Raw genomic sequence first — 20,121 nt, forward strand, 5'->3', positions numbered from 1 at the left:
CTGTATCTGTGAGGGAGGGAAGGTTTAAAAAATCTCTTATGTTTATTGTTGCCAAAGAGATGCTGTGTATGTTTTCACCCCATTGTGAGGACAGACAGGAAGCTCACTGGCCTTGAACCAAAGGCGCAAACGTGCGGGAGAAGCTTTGGTTGAGATACTGTCATAATGTGTGCCCCAACAATGACCTGGTCACATCGTTACTTTCTGTACCTTCTATCAATTACAAATAAAATCTGGTTTACACATGTTAAATATATTGGCCATTTTTTTACGTGTTTTTAAATCAATTAATTTATTTACACATGTAGACTCTAAAATCTTACAGAGTTGTTAAAGAGTTCAGATGTAAAATTTAAAGAGTCCTTAGATTCATTTTGGACAACCAACAAATACTGAAGAACTCTGATATTAAATATAAGTTTTTAAAACTTCATTTTTAAATCCATGTATAAAACAAAACAGTCTCTCATCTTCGTTGTCTGTGTTAAAAGGTGCAATGGGAACCATTTTTGCACTCAAAACCTATTAAGCCACCAAATTCCAGTCACATGGTGTGTAAAGTCTTCTATAGTATAAACGTACCGTATATTATATCAACTTAACAGGAATGTAAAAATACAGAAGATTGATATGTTTTCAGGTTGCTTGTGAACTTCCTCGGGCACAGGAAACATTGTATTTTACCCAAACAAACTTTTCAGATAATCGATGTTATTTTTTCAAAACATTTTAGCATTATAGTTCTCTTACAGGACTTCAATTTGGGCAATTTTTTACAGTAAGTAAAAATTCAATATAAGCTGGGTTAGAAGAAAGGCAGAGGATCAGGTAGAAGGGTCACGAAGGCAAGCCAATATATGAAGAAACTTCTTGGTGAGTGTCAAATCCAACACCCATTTCCATTTGTCCTTAAACTCACAGGAAGACGATCTGAAACTAAACTCTGTGTTTTTCCATAAAGAATTTTATATTTCAAACAAGTGGATTCCTTTAGGACACAGGTGTCAAAATCCAGGCCTCGAGGGCCGGTGTCCTGCAGGTTTTAGATGTGTCCTTGATCCAAAACAGCTGATTTAAATGGCTAAATTACATCCTCAACATGTCTTGAAGTTCTCCAGAAACCTGGTAATGAACTAATCATGTGATTCAGGTGTGTTGACCCAGGGTGAGATCTAAAGCCTGCAGGACACCAGCCCTCAAGGCCTGGAGTTCGACACTCCTGCTTTAGGACATCAAATAAAAAGTAGTAAAGTTTTAATCTCTCAACCTCTATCGTTTAAGTTTTAAAGGTTTTACTCTACCAGCACTATTGTTCTTCAAACTGTGTTTTCTTCTAAGTGAATCATAATGGCATCAGATGACTCTGTGTAACCAAAAGGTTACAACCCATCTGAGATAATGTGCCAGGAATAAAAATGGGATTTATCAGGTGTAGCATGTCGCCTGCATGCAGGATGACTCAGGATATCCCAGCAGAATATCCAGAGAAACGATGCTGTTGTTGTCAGGTGGAAGGGTGAAGTCGATGCATGGTACATTCTCATCATCTTTACACTCTGTGTCATGCAACTCACTGAGGACAGCATGTTAAAGGGAGCCTGTTATGCTCAGTTCCAGCTCCATGTTTTTATTGCTGAAGAGTACCAGTCGAGCTTTGTGTGTTTACAGCTATCCTTATTTATCTTATTCTGTGCTAAAACTTTGACCACCTTTAAAATTAATGAGGAAAAGTGTAACAGATCAATTTTAAAGTTTCTCAGGGTTAAATTTTTGAGCATTATAACAGATAAAAAAAAACACTGCACAATATTGTTAAATACTTGATTCTTTATTGTCAGAATTAAACTAAAAAACAAACAATTTGTTTACCATCAACTCACATCATTATAGTGTAGACTGCCAGTACAGTACTCCTTATGTTACATTAACGTAGGTTTTATTGGTTTCCATATTTCTGAGTCACATAGTTTTCAGCTAATTTCTTATATCTCCCCCTGAAACATAACTGTAAAATGAGCTGGGACATGTGGGATCATCTAATAATAAATAATGCAGATATTTCCAAAACATCCCGTGTAATTTTGTATTAACTATAGGGAAACTGAAGACAGCACTATAAGTGTATGAAGACTTGATAATTTTAACTATCAAATATATTATAAGAACAATAAAGCATATAGTTGAAGTGAAGTGAAGTTTTTCATGAATTGATCTCAATAATTAAGAACAGTTTCCTTAGAAAGACAATTAAAAATGATTATCATAGCAGGTCAGAGCACAAAACAGAGTGAATAACTGAATCACCCAATGCAGGTGAATCATTATGGATATATATGTACCTCTGTACTACACAAGTACTCTGATATAATGAGAAGGTACTAGCATGATCTCTGCAGAATCCAGAATTTGATTTTTCCTCATAATTAATATAAAACAATGGAGTTTTTTGGAAATATCCTCAGACATATACAGCTGAATACCAGCTGACTTTGGGGAAAATATGTGTGAAAAATTCTAGAAACTTTAAAAATAGCCTTAAAGAAAATCTCTTTTTCCTTTCTAACCGTCTAAATCCAGGTGAGGAAGTCGAGTTTTATTGCCATCTAGTGGTGGATACATGTTTTGCATGCACATACAATAAGGTGCATGATAGTTTCGATGTGTTATTACACATGGATTACATCCATGTGTAATAACAAGCTCCGTCGTTCACTACATTGGAGGTACGGGTGCTTTAATAAGGGCGGAAAGTACTGAGGCTAATTCTGCTCTGCTAATATGAAAAGTATAAAAACAAATAAATCAGACTTGCAATTGTTGCTTAAATCGGGTTTAAAACCAGTTACATTCAAATTTGTTTCTTGTCAAATCTCAAAGTCTTAATTTTTATTATTGTGAATAGGAATTCACCTCATAGTCCTGTTAACTAAAATTTACTGATGAAATTCATCAACAACTTAAAAGAAATCTGGTTCTCTGAAGGCTAAGAAAAAAAAAGTATTTTTATGTCAGTTCATCACTTATTAATAGGAATTAAAATTTCAGGTCTCTTGTGTTATTGGTTTTCTTTAAAAGATATTTCAGTGAATGACCCTCATCCACTGAAATATTTTTAAAGAGGTAATTTTTTATATTTATGGAGATATTTTAAAATTCCATTAAGATATATTAAAATACTCAGATAAATATGAAACTTTCAAAATGTCCTATTTTGAAAATGAGCCTTTCACAAATTTTGGATATAATTTTGAGAAACACATGCTTGAAAGATGCGAGGACAAAAATTTTAAAAACAACTTTCACATCCTGGAATAATTTTCTGAATAATAATTTTCAAAAAAGTTGAGACCTGAAATTTTGCATAATTCCTGATGTGGGTCCTTCCCCCTAGATATATATCCAGCAGTTAAGTAGTTCAAACCTGTTTTCCAGTTTGCTATTCCAACATGAAGGTAAACCAAACCTAACCTGAGCAGGTACCCACACTGGACCCTAGAATATCATTATTATCAGTAAGAACCATGACACTTACTGCAATCAAATAATTGTTCATGCTAATGAAAAATAATCAATAACTCAATAAGTGGGAAAAGCAGAGGGATGGTGTGATTTTTCTAAATGTAGTTTTCAGTACTTTATCAAGTTATTATTACACCCCCACTTAAATCTAAGATTTAAATGTATTTTAAATTCTTAAACAAGTAAACCACAGACACCGAAACGAGCACATCTTAATGACCTCAGTGCAACCAACACAACCTACGTTAGCGTGACCCTGTTTGCCTGTCAACGATTACCTTAAACTAGATAAACAACATGCAATTACAAAGTTTCTCCTGTTGATTGTGTTACTGAATTAAATCTCAGCTGAACATGTTGCTTTAAGAAGATCTTATAAAGTGCTTGTTCACTACGAACAATAACAATCAAACATGAATCTGAGAAGCAGTGAAATTCATTATTAAGTGTAGGTACAAACGCCTGCACGGCTGCTTATCTCTAGTACTGCAGAAAGATAAAAGATTTCCTGTGAGTACAGAATTAGTTGAAGGTACAGTACTACGAGTAGTGTGCTTATCAGTTGTGATGCTATCAGCACAAACGTATTCTACAGATATCTTTTTCCATATAATCTACCTTTCTGATGTGTTTCAGTACTTTTTTTTCTGCCGTCGTGCTTTAAGATCATCGGTCTCTGAATAAGACGTTTCTTATGGTGCAAACACTGGACTGTTTGACAAGCATGAGGTGCTCTTGCCAGGTGAAAAGGCAGTATTGAGAGGTGAGGCTCAAAGGTGAGTCCCCCAGCATGGTGTAAAGCTTAGCAATTTTAAAGCCCTTTCATTGACAAGGCAAGAGGGGAGGAGCTGCATTTTAAATGACCGGCTAATGATCCTGTGAGTCTACATGGAGCTAGGCTTTAGTCTTTGGGTAACGATACGATACAAGAGGCAACAATTCTGACTTTAAAATGAACCACATGAGCCACACGAGTAAACATCTGCTCTCATTCTTCTTTTTATACACCACATGCTCCTTGTAGGCTTTAAAACCTTTACAAAAGTGAATCAGCTCCACTGCTGCTCATCTAAAATGCCACTTTACCAAAGTCACCAATCAACAGGAAAACCTCATCTTTCATTTTTGTAACTTTTGAATGTGGCTTCCTTGCTACGTGGTTAAATATAAAGTCAATCCTAGTATTTATTTACATTTTCTCCGGGCGATTACAGAGATTACTGTTGCCGTGACATGTTGTAGTGCACTTTATCTGCTGATTATATTTCATTCTTTTCATTTTGTAGCATTATTGTAATACCGAGGGTAAATCAGAGCCTTCCAGTTTAGGGTTGAGGGTGAAATTGTGCACCAGTGATCCACCTACAGCTGGTTTACATTGAAAGAAAGCTCAGAAGTCCCCTGGAGGACTGGAAGTCTTCTCCAAGGAATCATAGTGAGCTTCATCAAGGTGGTCCTCCTCGATTTCATCCTCATCGTCGGAGAGGGGCGGTTTGGCCGGGGCCTCCACATCCGGCTCGCCTGGTGGATCATCGCTAGGAAGAAAAAGAGCAAAAGGGATTGTGGTTTTTATTTGTTAAAATGTAAAATGGTAACGGAAGACGAGGTCAACAAGAGCACAGGATGGAACAATGGGTTGAGTTTTTTTTTCAGCCATATTGCTGCTGAAAATAAAAAGGTCTGAGTCATGCAAATAGAGAGAAAGCTGAGGCGAAAAGCATGATGCCGAAACAAACAACACGTTTTTCAGGCAAAGTGTAACAGCCCACAATCAGCTGATGAGGTCAGCAGTCACATCACATTAAAAACAAACAAACAGCGATGGAAATAACCCAAAAGCCACTCCACAGCTCGCAAAGAAAACACAAAAAAATGAAGCAGCTTTCAGTTATAATGAAAAATTCAAAAGCAAGTGGATACACGAAGACACTTTAGACCCAAGATTATTCACTTACGATGGGCTTTGGTCACTCAAAAGCGGGCGTAATCAGGCCCTGTACTGAAAGGCAGAAACAATCCCCATGTGTCAACAGTCAGGATCAAATACCAACTCACATCTTCCAACGTGAGACAGGGAAATGAATTACTACACACTTCCTCCTAACATGGCTGCACATTATAAGGCATATATATTTGGTTTCCTGTTAACACAAGGTATCATTAAAGGTATTAAAAGGGAAAACAGACCAAGACTGAGCTGACTGGAGCCTGTATTTAGAAGGTACTGTTGCTCCTTTTGTTTGATTTTTTCCACATTATTATCTGTAACACAGTGCCAGATATATTCAGTGATAACACTGTGAGACTTTTACATGACTGCTCTGAACAGTTTTCCATCATGATCTCACTGCTGTACCTTCACTGAGCCAAAGGTTAAGAAGGATTTTTTCACCAACATCAGCACCACATTAAACACAGCGTCTGCAGAGGCTGCCAGTCAAACTCAGCAAAGATCTTGTTTAATATTACTAAATTAGCCAAAATTATTGTCATCATTTACTTAGATTAAATTGAAACATGACAAAAAACAGATCAGAACTCCACAAATTCACCGAGACTGTTTACATTTAAATTATGACCAATACATATTCACATGTGTCACATGGGGGAAAATAAAGATTAAATTAAAAAACAGGCAAACAGGCATGTGAACCCACCACACAGTGAGGCAAAACAACTACAAAAATAAAAAAACACTTAAAATGAACACGTTGTGTTGATCGCAATACACAAACAGACACACTCACTCACACACACACAGTTGAGTTGAAAAAAGTACCTTTGCTAGCAGCAGGAGGAGCAGGCCAGTGGGTGTGTATAGCAGGTCAGGATGCAGTGTAAGTACTACTGTGCACAGAACACACACACACTGTACATGCAACAAGCCCGGTGGGAGGTTATGATGGGTCTCGGTTCCAGAAATGTAGATAAGAGTGGTGATGTCAAATGTGCAAGAAGAGCCGCTTGTTAATGTATTAAAGCAAGAAGGCGATCCCCAGTTTGTTAGCTGTGAGAAAAGATGTGGTGACTAAAGTTTAGTCAGCACAAACTTAAAGCCAGAATCGAGAGTTGAAATGCTGCCTGTCAATGAAAGTTCGTTGGTTTTACGAGCTAGTTTGGCACTTGAAGGCTAATTAAAAGCTTCTTCAAATGGTGTTTCGTAAAAGTTTCATCATGTCACACCAAAGCCTTCAGGGAAAAAACGAACAGAAACAATAAAAATATCCAGCTGAATAAATTTATTTAATACTTTGTAAGAGTAGAAATTCACCATACATTTGAGGTCATCAGTGTTACACTTTTTGGTGCCCCCAAAGCATGCACATACATAAATTCTCTATACAATATTTAGATGTTTTCCTTGTAACTCTTTTACAACAAAACCCCTCACAATCAGAGCACGTCAGTGAATGCTGGCGTTATTAGCCACAGGTGATTGGTGTGCTATCTCTGCAGCGATGTCAGCCATACCTTGGACTATTTTAGTGGAGAAAGAAGAAACACTGGCAGCTTCCAGTCGTTTGCACTCGACTTTTGTCTCTAAATTCATCAAAACAGAGATGAAAAAAGACGGGGGGGTTGGCAAAGCTAAGGGGGGAAGACGAGTGTTAGGTGACAGACAAACGGAGAGGAGAAGAAGAGAGCACAGAGACAACAGACATGTGCAGCAAGGAGAACATTTCTACAGTGCAAAAAAGGTCTGTGTTAGGTCTCAGGCAGAGTCTGGAAATATTTTTCTGTCTATAAGTGGCAGATCAGAAAAGCAGCACTTGAAAGTTTTTTTTTAATGCATGTGCCTTACTTTATCACATACTTGCAAAAAAATATATTGCAAGACTCTTCAAACAATTTCCCTCATTAACAATTTAGTAAAAGCATTTTTTGCAGTGTAGGAGGAATGGGAGAGATGCACAGTTTCATTTTTAACCTCCTCTCTTTGGTGAAGAAAGCACTCAGTCAGAAGCCGAAACTACATCCCAGCGGGCTAGCTCGTGGACACCAGATGTCAACAAAGGGACAGCAGTTAGCACAGACAGGCACTAACTGGGCCGACATACAGACAAGCACACCGGTATTTTTATTGAGCACACAAAGGATCAGACAAACAGTTCTCTTGACATTCTTTACTCACTGAGGTTTGGAGAAAAAAACGAATCAGGCTTTTAATCGCAGAGACAGCAGTACAAGAAGGCTGAATGAGGCTTCAACCACAAATGAATTCCTCTCCCCTTCAAAGCTGCAGGCGGCTGTGCCTTCAGTCTGTACTTTGGCTGAATGCAGCACAGTATAATCACCACTCTGTAGCCAGTGTAGTTTTTTTTCTATTAATCACAATACCGCTGATGGTTCATGTGAAGTCTTAAGTTCCCATAAAACGACATTAATCACAGAAGTTAACCGACAGCAGAAGCACCACATGTGAATATTTTTGAAAGTAGAAACGGATTTTGAATCTTTTAAATGAACTTTATGCCTATTTTTTATTTATGATAAAAAAAAACTTTTTTAATGGTTTCACGTGTACCGAGCAGCGCCGCAATACCAGTTGTCTTTTCTTTCATGCATGAACCAGAGTTTGCCTCCAACTCTAATCATTTTTATGAGCAATTAATCGATCCTTTCTTTTTTAACTGGTGATGTCAAAGTGATATCCTTCTAATATATTTAATTTGCAGTCATATAAAAACAGAGAAAAGCAGCAAATGTCTGTATTTGAGAACCCGAAGCCAACAAATATTTGGCATTTAAGCCTGATAAGTTATTTCAAACACTTAATCGGCACAACACATCAGTTAACTGACTAACGAACAAACAGTTTCAGCACTAAACTCGGCTCAGAGCCTCGCGTAAGTTAGTTGACCCCATTCAGCCTTGGCACAATATTCAGGCACCACAACAGACAGTCAAAGGACCCCGAGAGTGGTGTGTTTGTGTGTCCATCCGAGCGCAGAGGCTCACACTGAGAACGTTACAGTAAGTTTGTTTACACACAGTCAGAAATATAGACTATTACTTCCATAAGGTGCATTTTTTTATAAACTGATCATAGATACTGCATGACAAGCACTTCTGTATGGCACATTTATGTACAGTAAACATTCCCGTCACATTTTTTTTCCCCCACGTTTCATGTGTGAAAACATTTACATGAGCTGTTCACTACTCGCGATACATGGCCTCTTATGTCAGAGGAATACAAAACCTCACAGCATGAAAAGGTAGAATTATTGTTAAATACTGAAAGATCCAGTAAAAGCATTGATTGCAATGTCATTTTTACATAATATAAAAATCCTCTTTGGGATCAACCACTTTAGGATTACACCCTGATTTACATATCATTCTTTACACTGTCTTTCTAACTGAGAGCACTGACATTAGTGAAAATCAGGTTCCTTCGTTGGGAAAATATAACTCCCAGCAATATATAAAAGAAATGTACATGCATGAAAGACAAGCAAAGGTTACATTTTCCTCACAGAAAATGTCCATCACACTGATTTTGAATATGCGGATGGCACAGAGTCCACTTTGTTCTGGTTTTGGCTTGGCTCTGCACCAAAGCTCCACCAGCGGCCCAGTGTGGCTACTGGCCAGTTAGACAGCACAGGGCAGGACTGAAGGACGAAGGGAGGGAGATCAGAGGGAGAAAAAGAAAGACACCCAAGCGTCTTCCTCGAACTGACCGGCTTGGGGTGAGTTTATTCTCGTGAGAAGGAGGTAGGGAGGCGGGAAAGAGGGTGGGTTAAGGATGACAGATGGGCAGCGAGGTGCATGTCCTATCGTGTGGCTGAGTCTGTGCCTGTTTGTCTGTCTGTCCTCACACTGTCGAAATCAATTTGCCCTCTGTGGAACTGTGGACACAGAGAGGGAGAGGCTTCCAGGTGGGCTGGCTCAGGAGAAACAACAGCAAACACAAAACCAGGACACACGCAGACGCAGAAACCTCGTCTACCCTCTGACATGACAAGCATAACCTACAAGTTTAACTGGATCTGAGCCTCATTTTAAAGCAAAATGTGGATGTGGTTTTAACGAGCAGGGATTGAGTGAGTGCAGTTAGCAGACAGAAGGAGCTGCATGGAGCGTGGGGGGCGGTGGCGTGACGGGAAGGTGCCGTGGAGTCAAAGCATGATTTTCTTTCTTAACTTAATGAACAAAAGGAAACTTAAAACGACTTACACTTAAATTAATCAACTATTTCTCTTCCTGAGGTCTAATTAACTGCCACTTTGTCAGGTGCCTCCTGTGACTCCCCATTTCATGCACAATGTCCTCTGGACTCAGGAATACTGGCTTTTTGGAGCCCACAAGCAGGTCTATCAGTTAAGGATCCTAGTTTGGGCCCAGATCGAGACTGCATAACAGTCCCCACTTTTTTACTTTCACTTTGACTCGTCAGGTTTACGCACCAAAAACTGCTGGCTTGGGATTAGCCATTAAAAACTACTTGGTTTAGGTGTCTAAAGTATGATTTGTGTTAAAACAGCAGCACTTCTAAACACCAGAGGACTCACTGGGCATGGACGAGCCACACGGTGGCTTTGACAAAACAGCACTAAGAGATGATTAATGTAATCTAGTTTTACAGAGAGAAACAATTGTTACTAATGGATGACTTAAAGATAAAGCCAGCCTTCTTTAAAACCATTATGCGGTCAGAACTGCACCATCTTATCACCTATGGATTCCTATCACGCTGCTGCAAACAGAGGAGAACTAAGAAAAACAACACAAAGAGTGTGGTGTGTCCTGCTGGTTGTCTGTTTGTGGGTCTGAACTTGGCATGCACCAGGATCTGTCCCAATCCCTCATCTCTCCATCTTCAGCTGTTTGGTAAACTAACTCTCACTGATGCCTCAGATTCCAGCCCTCGAGCCAACGGGACAGAATTCCACTTTGGCTTCCCACCCACAAACACTGCCGAGTGCATTTGAAATGACTGAACTGGAACTGAGTTGAAGCTGATTCCTGGCACACACAAAAAACACACTGACTGAATCAAGCTGAGTGGTTCTTACCTTGTGGGGAAGCGGGGCTCATACTCTTCGACTCCCTGCTGCAAAGACATAATCAAAGAAGAAAGAAACGTTTAGTTTGTGCACTTTAAATATGAACTCTGAAATAAAGCATGAAAACCACATTAACTGTCATTCATACCAGTATGATGAGATAATATAAGCTAATAAGATAATAAGGTAAAGACAGTGCTTAACAATTTCAACTGTTTATTAAAAACAAGAAGACACAAATGTAAAAGATCTGTAAAAATAAATTGTTATTTATTGAGCAAATAAATATTAATTAATAATATTTATTATTAATAAATTTATTTTTTTTAATTTACTTTTTAAATTTTACTGCATTCTCTCTTAAAGGCACATTTTACAAAATGTGCTCTTAACAAAAATAATTTTTGTTAACCAAAATAAAAAATTGAGTTTAGTTGAGCCTGGTTCTGAAACGTCATGAACTGTTGCAATGACAAAAGCAGTCAGAAGGTGGCGACAAAGAAACATAAAGAAGAAGATGCAGCATCATCAAACGAAAACTGGAGATGTTAAAGAAGCTGTATGGTAGGAAAATACACTACAATATACATCAGCCCCTCTCCTGGTTATCATCTCATTATTCTTTCACTGACTGGTTGAAATTGATGACTTAAAAGTGAAACAGTGTAAAATATATTTAACATATTTTCCATTTTTATGTTCATATTAAACAAACAAAATTTTGTGCTTTATTAAAGATCAAATCAGAAGTGAATGACCGAATAACTTCCACGCATACATATCCTTGACCAAAATTACAAAACACATTTTTCCTTAAATGTCAGCAGAGATGTTTCAAAGCTTGATGTTACATGACTGCTGAGCAATTAGGCATCGCCCACATGTAATGTTCCAGGTGAGGCGTAGGAGGGAAGGTGGGCCAGTAGTGAAGTTTACCGTTGCGTAAGGCTACTTTTGATTTTTCCTTCTGAAAAATTAAGCTGCCTCCATCACCACAGCTGCCTTCTCTTTAGCCTGGCTGAACGCCGACTCTGTTATCAGCTGATGCCTGTCAGAAGCACTTCCTTCAGCGACAGCGGTAGACCTCTGCAATCTGAGCTGTGCCTCATCTTACACTCGACCCTCTGTGACCAGGAATGTGAAGCGAGGCAGAGCTGATTTGTGCGTTTATGTAAGCTAAGAGAGAGCGAGTCAAAGCGAAGCATCTCCGGCTGGCAGCACGTAGGGGGAAGCTACCTCCAAACTTTCTGAGACAGACGAGATCTTTGCCAGGTTTCGTGAGACTGCTCGTGTGTCATGTGTGAACCCATGTGGGTGGATGAGAGTTTGCATGTGTTTGTGTGCTTGTTTTGCAGGCCCCCCACCTGTGAGAAGCCTGGCACCGCCACACTGTAGGGGCGTTGTTGTCTGCCGTGCAGCGCAGCAGCGCTCTGTGCTGCCATACGGGAGTGGATGCCATAATCAGGGACGGGGAGAGCCATGTCTTCTCTCTCTAGAAGGTTGCCCGTGCTGCTGCTTTTGCCATGGTGGAGACTAGAAACACAAAGAAGTACACAGAAAAGGAGGAAACTGTAAATCATGTGATCCCCCATCGGGCAATTCCTCCTGGGCCAATCAGGCGCTAACATTTGATATGTGCGAGTCATCAGGGGACTGATTTTGATTTTGGAAGTACTTTCATGATTGGTTTACTTTTGCTGCAAGGTACAATATCATTTTGAGTGCTGGGGCAGTGCAATCACATTATATTTATGCAATGTAATACAATAACATGCATTACTGTTCCCAGTATGAGTACGTCATATCGCAGTGTTATTTTGAGGCAGTATAGCCTAGAGTCTGATATTTGTATATAGAGTTTGTTATGTTTGTTTGTGTGTGTGTGTGTGTTCCTGTCTAGCTATCTTTGTGAGGACTGAAAACTGCTTGTGAGGACACACAACCTGGTCCTCACAAAGGCATTTAAAGCCATTTTTGAGGCTCAAAATGTGGTTTTAGTGTCAGGGTTACAATTAGGTTATGGTTAGGTTTAGGGTAAGGGGCTAGGGAAAGCATTATGTCAATGAAGGTCCTCACTAGGATAGCTGAACGGGGTTGTGTGTGTGTGTGTGAGACCACCTCCCTCCCCTCCTCGCTCATTGCTTCATCGATGTGTGACTACGTTCAGCAGACAGAGGCTTTCACCAGCTCCTAAGTGCATTTTTTGTGTGTGGGATGCTTCGTCTTCGGTGGGGTTTGTGTCATCCTTCACACAGCATCAAATCCCAACCAAAGCATTTCAGAAGATTTTAGCCAGGGTCTTTTATTTTGAAAATTGATCAGCTTCCTAATGCTTTTCCTGCCCATTTCATCTGTTCTGTGCAGTTTGACATGACTTTGGCCAAAATACACTCGCTGTGCATTTTGTGCCGCACAGAACAGAGAGCCGTTTCTGGGATGCTTCTGAAAAATGCTTCAGTGCATTTGATGGACTCACAAGCACTGTACATGGGCACAATTACATCATTGCTGTAATACAACGCAGCTCCACCCCGCTGCCCGAGTAAGGAGTAACATCTCACATTAATATTTATGTAAAAACCCCAACTCTACTGGTAAAGGAGATCTGGCAGGTTAACCAACAAAATCATTAAGTTTCTGTGAATAATATTAATATTTAACTTAATAACATTCAGTTTGATTATGCATTCAAAACAATGAAGTCTGCAAAGTGCAAACACCCACTTGTGTACTCGAAGTTGCCGCATAGAGTCTCCTTCAGTGATCACCCGTGTGTAGGAGAAGGGAAACCAGCCACGCCTGCAGAAGGAGGACATCAAATATAAACAACACAAAAATCAAATGCACAGCATTGGCTGACCTGTTCACCTACAGTCTGCAGTTGCCGCTGCAACCCACTTTGCAACCCTTCTTCGCCCCAGCTCCTCCACTTCATGCTGATCATGCCATTTCTGACTTATTTAACATTATGTCTGTTTGTCGCAGATTCCTCTATTCTGTCACTCCTCTCTCCAAGTGGGCCGAATATAAATCACTGCAGGTGGAAATAACGACTCAGCTTTGACTACAGTGATCCTGACAGAACTGCATTTGTCGCTTTTTTTGCTGCATTTCATTTTGCACTCACATCCTTGTCTTCTCATTCTCTCCATAGTGCCAGCCATCACGGGCCTCGGGTACCAGCAGGGTAATCACGTCGCCCTCAGCGAAGCTAAGCAGCGTGCTGTTGTCACCGGCAGCATGGGAGAAGACGGCCTGGACACGAGTTCTTCCGTTTTTCTCCAGACCTGCTGCCATGGAGCTGGACCGGGGCAGCGTGCGGGTCTCTGCTGTGGAGATGAGGAGGAGGAGGAAGACAGTTGTTATCACACTGCCATAAACTTCAGTTTTTGCTACAAAGCCCTTAACGATGCTTGAAACATACAGAATGTCTACAGGGATTTTATTCAATGTAGATTTTTATATTATTCACATTTTTGTGAAATATTCTCCTCTGAATCTATTTTTACTCAGAAATGTACCGTCTTACTTTGGTTTTATTATCACATCTCCTTCTATTCCCACTTGCTTTGGCCTCTTTCTTATTAAAACGGCACCGAGCATGTGTGTGGCAGCCGGGTCATCTCATTAGCTTTTTCTATATCTGAGATGCAGTAATTCTTTTCTGGAAATATACCTTCCAGTACATTCACTGTGATTAAAAGCACGCTGAATGCCAAGTTAAATTTGCTTTTCGAGATATTTTCATTTTGCCACTAAACAGCAGAACAACTCCACAACAAGCTGGCAAACTCACCGCCCTGAAATAACACTGGCTCACAATATTCTGCCAAGCAAACGATGGTCTTTTCATATATCCAGCTGCCGGAAACAAAGAGAACCATTTATTTGGAGTGCCGTTTTCTATCCTCTTGAATATTACTGCTGTAATTATGTTGTTTTTTCCTCAGACTTTGCTCTTTTGTGTTTTCACCTATATCTGACTGCTTTATATGTGACTGCTAGAGGTTCCTTTCTTCTTGAAGCTAAGTCTCGTCGTCACTTTGCTGTTTATTGCTGTGCAGAGAGACACTGTGGAGCTTTCTTTGTGAAACGAGCTGCTAGAGCTGGGGCTGAAATAAGGCTGATAAGACTGAACCAAACTGCAAATGTTCTCTAAAACTAAAACAGCCATGCAGGACTGGAGAAAGTGTCTGCCACTTTTATATTACATATAGTCTTTTGAGCCTTTCTTAATTTTAAAATACATTTAGGATTATGAAGTCAGTTAACGAGTCCTTTCATCAGCATCCTTGCTCAGCAGAAAAGTGCAGCGTTAGTGTGATTATTGCCAGGACATGTTAGATTAAACACCACGACAGAATAAATGTAGCCCACAGTGTGTGTCCTTACTCAGTGTGGTCTTGCTCTTGGCTGGGGCGGCCTTGCGCACAGGTAGGGTGTTGGAGTACACCTCGCCTCCGTGCCGCTGAGTCTGCGGTGAGGCTTTGCCCTGGGCGATTTTGCCCTCCATCCACTGCTGGTAGTCTTCTCCTCCATGAACGCCGGCCGTACCATTCATCACAGGCATCCCTCCTTCCACACCTCCCATCAGCCTCTGCATGCAGGCAATTAAAATGCAAACATTTTTTCTCGTTACGTCACAAAAGGCTGTTACGCAACATCTTGAAGCTCATTAGTGATAATGAAGGAGGAGAGCAGATCTGGGTCATGAAATTGTGATTAGTGAAAACACTATTTGAGTTCACGCTGATTTGAAGATAAGCTTAAGGAGTAGCTGGGAGACGGCAAAAAGAATTTCAAAGTATATTTAGTCTGCCGTTATAAAACTCTACTAATCTGCACCACCGTAATTAAAATGATGAAGTCTTTGAATCTTGAAAGTCTGTGTTCATTTTTGAGCCTGCAGGAGGAGAAGGAAGGGGGCAGGGTGCCAAAGAGCCTGAGGATATAAGGACCAAATGATTTCATTTCCCTTGACCCAGATTTTGTGAGGATGTGTTGAGGGATTCCCCGCTCATTCTCAAACCTCAAGAGTTAGAAAGTGTCCATAACCGAAAACGCTTTAAAAAAAGACTGACATAGCTTCTGGGTGCATTTTTTCTAACTGCCTGCAGGGGGCGACTCTTTGAACTGTGCTGTTTTCCAATGGCTAGAAACAGTGAAAACAGCAGAAGACTTCATGGAAATTCACTAACCAGTGAGTGACATCATGGTGGCTACACCCATCTTTTACATACAGTCTATTGTACATTGTAGTCTAAGCTTGAATCTCTATCACAACAAGCCCACAGCGAGCTCACTGGAACACAATAGTAACAGATGTTTATTTCTAACACGTAAGTGAGCGTGAAGAAACAAAGCACACGGGTGTACCAGTGTTTGGCAAACTAAATCAGGCCAGAAGAAGAACTCACCTGCTGTCCCATGCCACCGCTGGCCCTGAGGGCTGCCAGCTCTGGAGGCACTGGCAGGGGTTTAGCACCAGGAATAGGCTCAGAGATGGGAAGGCCGGGGTGATGAGCACCAGGAGGCATGGTGCCCGTTGCACCACTCATCTGCTGGGCCAGAAACATGGCACGGTCTGGCAGTTTGTTGGGCTCAGCACAAGCCTGCTGCCACAGTGGGATCTTCTGAGTTAAAAGGTCCTTCCCCTGAAAGAAAGAGATGAGAAATACTTGGTAGTCAAAATAATGTGTAAGTTTTAAATCATTTGAATCTGTAGCTGAAAGGAAATGAGAGGGTACTAGCAGAGCGCAGCGGATCCGCCAAAGTCACTACTCACTTTACAACTTCTTCTGCACATGCGCCGTATGCCACTTAAGCAGTTATGTAATATTCCAGAAAGAAATAAAATATTTCTTATTTGTAAGAAAAAACCTGGCTGACAAAAAGAGGAAAAAAGCTCACAGATGTGCTGTGAATATCACTTTTTTGTGGCGCAATAAACAGGTAAAGCTGGAGCTCCACAGCGTGAGTTGTTAATTTTTCTGTTTTTTTGGGAGCAGCGCTTGCCCCTGTTTGCTGTGGGTGTACATATATTTCTCTAGTTTGTTTACCTTCTGAAATAAAGCCGCTTCTGTAAGTGTTTTTCCCCTGTAGGCATCAATATAACAACACTTTTTTTTTTTTACATAATCCGAGCAGACAAAAAGGTGATGCAAGGAAAAGGAAAAAGGAGAAAGAACACGCAGTCAGCGCAGGCCACCAGGGATGAGAAGCCATACATTATACAGTAGTTCAGTTACATAAAGATACTTCTCATTTGCATTTGTCATCAGTGAATAAATGATGAACTTCTGAGTTTTCATGAATAAAGAAAGACGGCGAGCAGAATCTGCTCTGCAAACAGCTTTTAACCATGCCAGGCTGGTGTGGAGGATAAACACAGCGTGGTTCCAAGGTTGTCTGGCCCCGCTGAGTGCATGTGGGCCACAGTGTCAGGTGTCTGCGTGTGGGTTGGATGATCAAACAAACTCACACATACACAAAGGGAAAAAAAGTGCAGCAAGAACTAATTCGCACTGATAAAGTGACATCATGTAAGTGGCGATTCAAACTTGTTCTCTACGGAGAGTTTGGTCGTCGGGCTCAGAGACGGCCGTGTCAGCTCACGCCACCTGTGGCTATAAGGCTGTGAGTACACAACATACGTAGATTATCCACAGTTAATGCAGCTTTTGTTGTTTCAGGGGACTTAAATTATCACTGAACAAAGCAGGTCAGAAGGAAACACTGTTAGCGCTTCCTTTTTGTACCTGCATCAGTGAAATTGCGATGAATGAAGTATGACCCACGCAAAACTTTGTGTTTTCATCAAACTCTCTCTCGGTTCATGTGGATGTTGGCGAAAAAGATGAGTCATAACAATCTAAGCTTTTCACATAGTTAAGGTGGAGCGTAGGTGGGCAGAGCTTTAGCAGTGATGACAGAAATCGACAAGGAGAAGGCGGCTCTGTTTTCTTTCATTCTTTCTTTTCGGCTGATTGACAACAGCACGAGAGAGCCGCTCGCCTACAGTAACTAATAAAACACGAGATTTCCCAAAGTAACAGAGAGCTTCAGCAGTCATCTCACAGTACATGTACTCCTGAGGGTAACTAAGAAGTACCGGACCTGCAGGGTTTCAACAGTTCAGTGGAGCGAAGCAGCAATAACTTAGGATTACATTTCATTTCTAATACTCTTACAACCAAAGAAACGGCGACATAGTGATACCTCAGCTGCTTCCCTGAGTCTGAAGCAACTACCTGGTCCTGAGCTTCACAACCACCCAAAAATACATTTACATAAATCTAAATGTATTTATGCATAAATAGGGTGACTACAAATGATTATTATCATCACCACATGAGTTTAATTCAACTATCAGAGTCTTTCAGAGCCTCACATCCACTGATAAAGCTGAAAGTGGGAACCGTTTTTTCAAAAATAAGTATTAATGTGAACTCCTCTAAGACAATTTTTTTTAAGGCTGTTTTATCATCACAGCAGCAGTTTGTGTTCTGTGCTTCCTCCCTCTGTCTATCAATCACCCATTCAGACACTTCACACCCACACACAGTGAGTCTGAACCAAGTGTTCTTGCAGAAGTAGGTCACTCTCCCTCCCACCGACCTCCACACTCCCTCCCATCCTCCTCTTCTACATCCTCTCGCACTTCCCTTTGCTACTTTTTTTTTTTTAAAATAATTGACATTTTACATTTGTACAAAACAGACAAAACAGGAAACTGACATTTTCACATTTTACCATTTGTGAGGGAGTGCGATAGAGGAGTCGTGATTGGCTGATGCATCTGAGGCGTCTTTAGGGTTTTTCATGGAATTAATACATGAAAAATGCAGAAGGTCGCCGCGATTGGTAAAGGAAGACGATAAAGCGGCACACGTCTCCTATCACAGCTTGTACGGTATGTGCGGTAAAAGTGGCAGAAAACATGATCATTCATTTGGAGTGAAATATTGGATTTTAGTGCTTTAGTGCTTGTACTGCGTAAGGGTGCAGAATGGCTCCTCCCCACCAAACAAGTGGGAACATACATTCATACTTTCGCCGAGGCTCTGAAGCCAAACAATAAGGTTGAAGCTGGGTGGTCCTAAAGTTGTAACAACTTAAAGGTAAACATCTTTTTTAAGATGATGAAGATAAACTGAGGGGCTGCATAAAGACTCACTATGAGATAAGTAATGATTATTTTGATCTGCGCATCATCATTTGTTTCCAGGAATACAAATATAAAGCTGATAAAGCCCCAAAGCTCAATTTTATTTATTTTTATTTATATACAGTAGCGCCAAATCACATCAACAGTTGCCTCAAGGCGATTTACATTGGAAGTTAAAGACCCTACAATAACACAAACCTGTTACACAACTGGAAGTCCTAAAACAGCATTTTAGCCTGCTACCCTTATTGGGAAATGCCTCAGTTACCAGTGAGCTATGAATGTGGTCCTACCACGACCAACAGTCAGTGAGAAGACCAATCGTGTTGTTGTGATGTCACAGCCTTGTGACTGTAAAAACAAAGATAACTAAAAAAAACTAAAACTTTTAAAACCTATAAAAGTTCTTGTTTTTTCAGGTTTTGGAACAACATAAATGATGGTGTTGTAGGAGCAACAGCAATTCAAACATATCAAATATCTTCTCACCTTGTTGTGGTAGACGCTGCTGTTTTTGGCCACAGCACACTGACGGTCCACCAGGAAGCAGTACCTCCTCCTCTCCTCAGACAGAGCGTTCTTGTAGCCCTCAGCGATGTAGTTATCCAGCTCACTCTGCTTATTACTGATGGCCTCCACATACTAGGAGCAAAAAGAAAGCACATGAAACAAAAACATGGAGGACAATCTTAATCCAGACACTCGACCGATAATACAAGTTTCAAGGAAAAAGTAGGACGCCATAAACTGGACTGGAAATGCGCAACATCTACTCCGGTGATTAATAAACTGATACACTCTGGAGTAAGTTTTTAAGAACAAAATCTCTTTCCAGAAATGTATTTTTACAGAAGTTCAGGGATGCGGTGTCTTGATTATTCTCAAAACCCCCGAAAACTGTTATGTGAAGTGGGTGAATCAACCGTTTAACAATCAAAGCTTTAAATGACTTCAGATAATGGACAGAATTTCGATGGCTCAGGTATCATACATCACAATCGTGACATATAAAAAGCAGACAAATTGGGCTTTCGTGTGCCGCCTTGAAAATTAAATCGAAAATGTCACAGCACATCAGACCTGAAAACCGTGAATTAGACAGAAAGAAGTCAGGCCCCTCAGGCTGTCTGATCACATATCTATTATGTGATCACAGTGACTGGTGCTCTAAATTTCCCGCAGATTAGTTGAAATCCGCTCTTTCCGAGCTATATCGAGCTTTTAAACGCATTCAACCTCCTTCACCGGCTCAGCCCACTGAGTCCATTTAGTGCTTGTACTGCGTAAGGGTGCAGAATGGCTCCTCTCCACCAAACAAGTGGAGCCACTCGTCCACACCCACAATCACCTTGAGGCACACAAAGGCAAAATTAGAATGAACGCAGGCTCGCTTACGTAAGTGAAAACATTCAGATTCCCACG

At 40.5% G+C, this 20,121-nt stretch overlaps 1 protein-coding gene across 9 annotated transcripts in view; it reads right to left on the reverse strand.

Annotated features, from left to right (window-relative positions):
• Nucleotides 1-1,815: 1,815 nt before the first annotated feature.
• Nucleotides 1,816-20,121, reverse strand: part of baiap2b (BAR/IMD domain containing adaptor protein 2b) — a 71,680-nt gene continuing 53,374 nt past the window's right edge. For 3 of the 9 annotated variants that reach the window (XM_085467028.1, XM_085467032.1, XM_085467031.1), the window contains 8 exons: nt 19,189-19,341; nt 15,950-16,186; nt 14,925-15,129; nt 13,660-13,861; nt 13,257-13,331; nt 11,897-12,065; nt 10,542-10,579; nt 1,816-5,054 (listed from right to left, as the gene is read on the reverse strand). In XM_085467028.1, coding sequence (XP_085323154.1) covers nt 4,910-5,054; nt 10,542-10,579; nt 11,897-12,065; nt 13,257-13,331; nt 13,660-13,861; nt 14,925-15,129; nt 15,950-16,186; nt 19,189-19,341 — 1,224 coding nt within the window. In that variant the 3' untranslated portion in view covers nt 1,816-4,909. Of the gene's footprint in view, nt 5,055-5,474; nt 5,519-6,743; nt 9,375-10,541; nt 10,580-11,896; nt 12,066-13,256; nt 13,332-13,659; nt 13,862-14,924; nt 15,130-15,949; nt 16,187-19,188; nt 19,342-20,121 lie in introns of those variants that run through there. The other 6 variants (XM_085467036.1, XM_085467035.1, XM_085467030.1 and 3 more) reach the window with 6 other exon arrangements.

This window comes from Copadichromis virginalis, linkage group LG8, assembly GCF_057382275.1.
Source record: "Copadichromis virginalis isolate Kocher_CV1m ecotype Utaka linkage group LG8, C_Virginalis_male_GT1.1, whole genome shotgun sequence".
NCBI lineage: Eukaryota > Metazoa > Chordata > Actinopteri > Cichliformes > Cichlidae > Copadichromis > Copadichromis virginalis.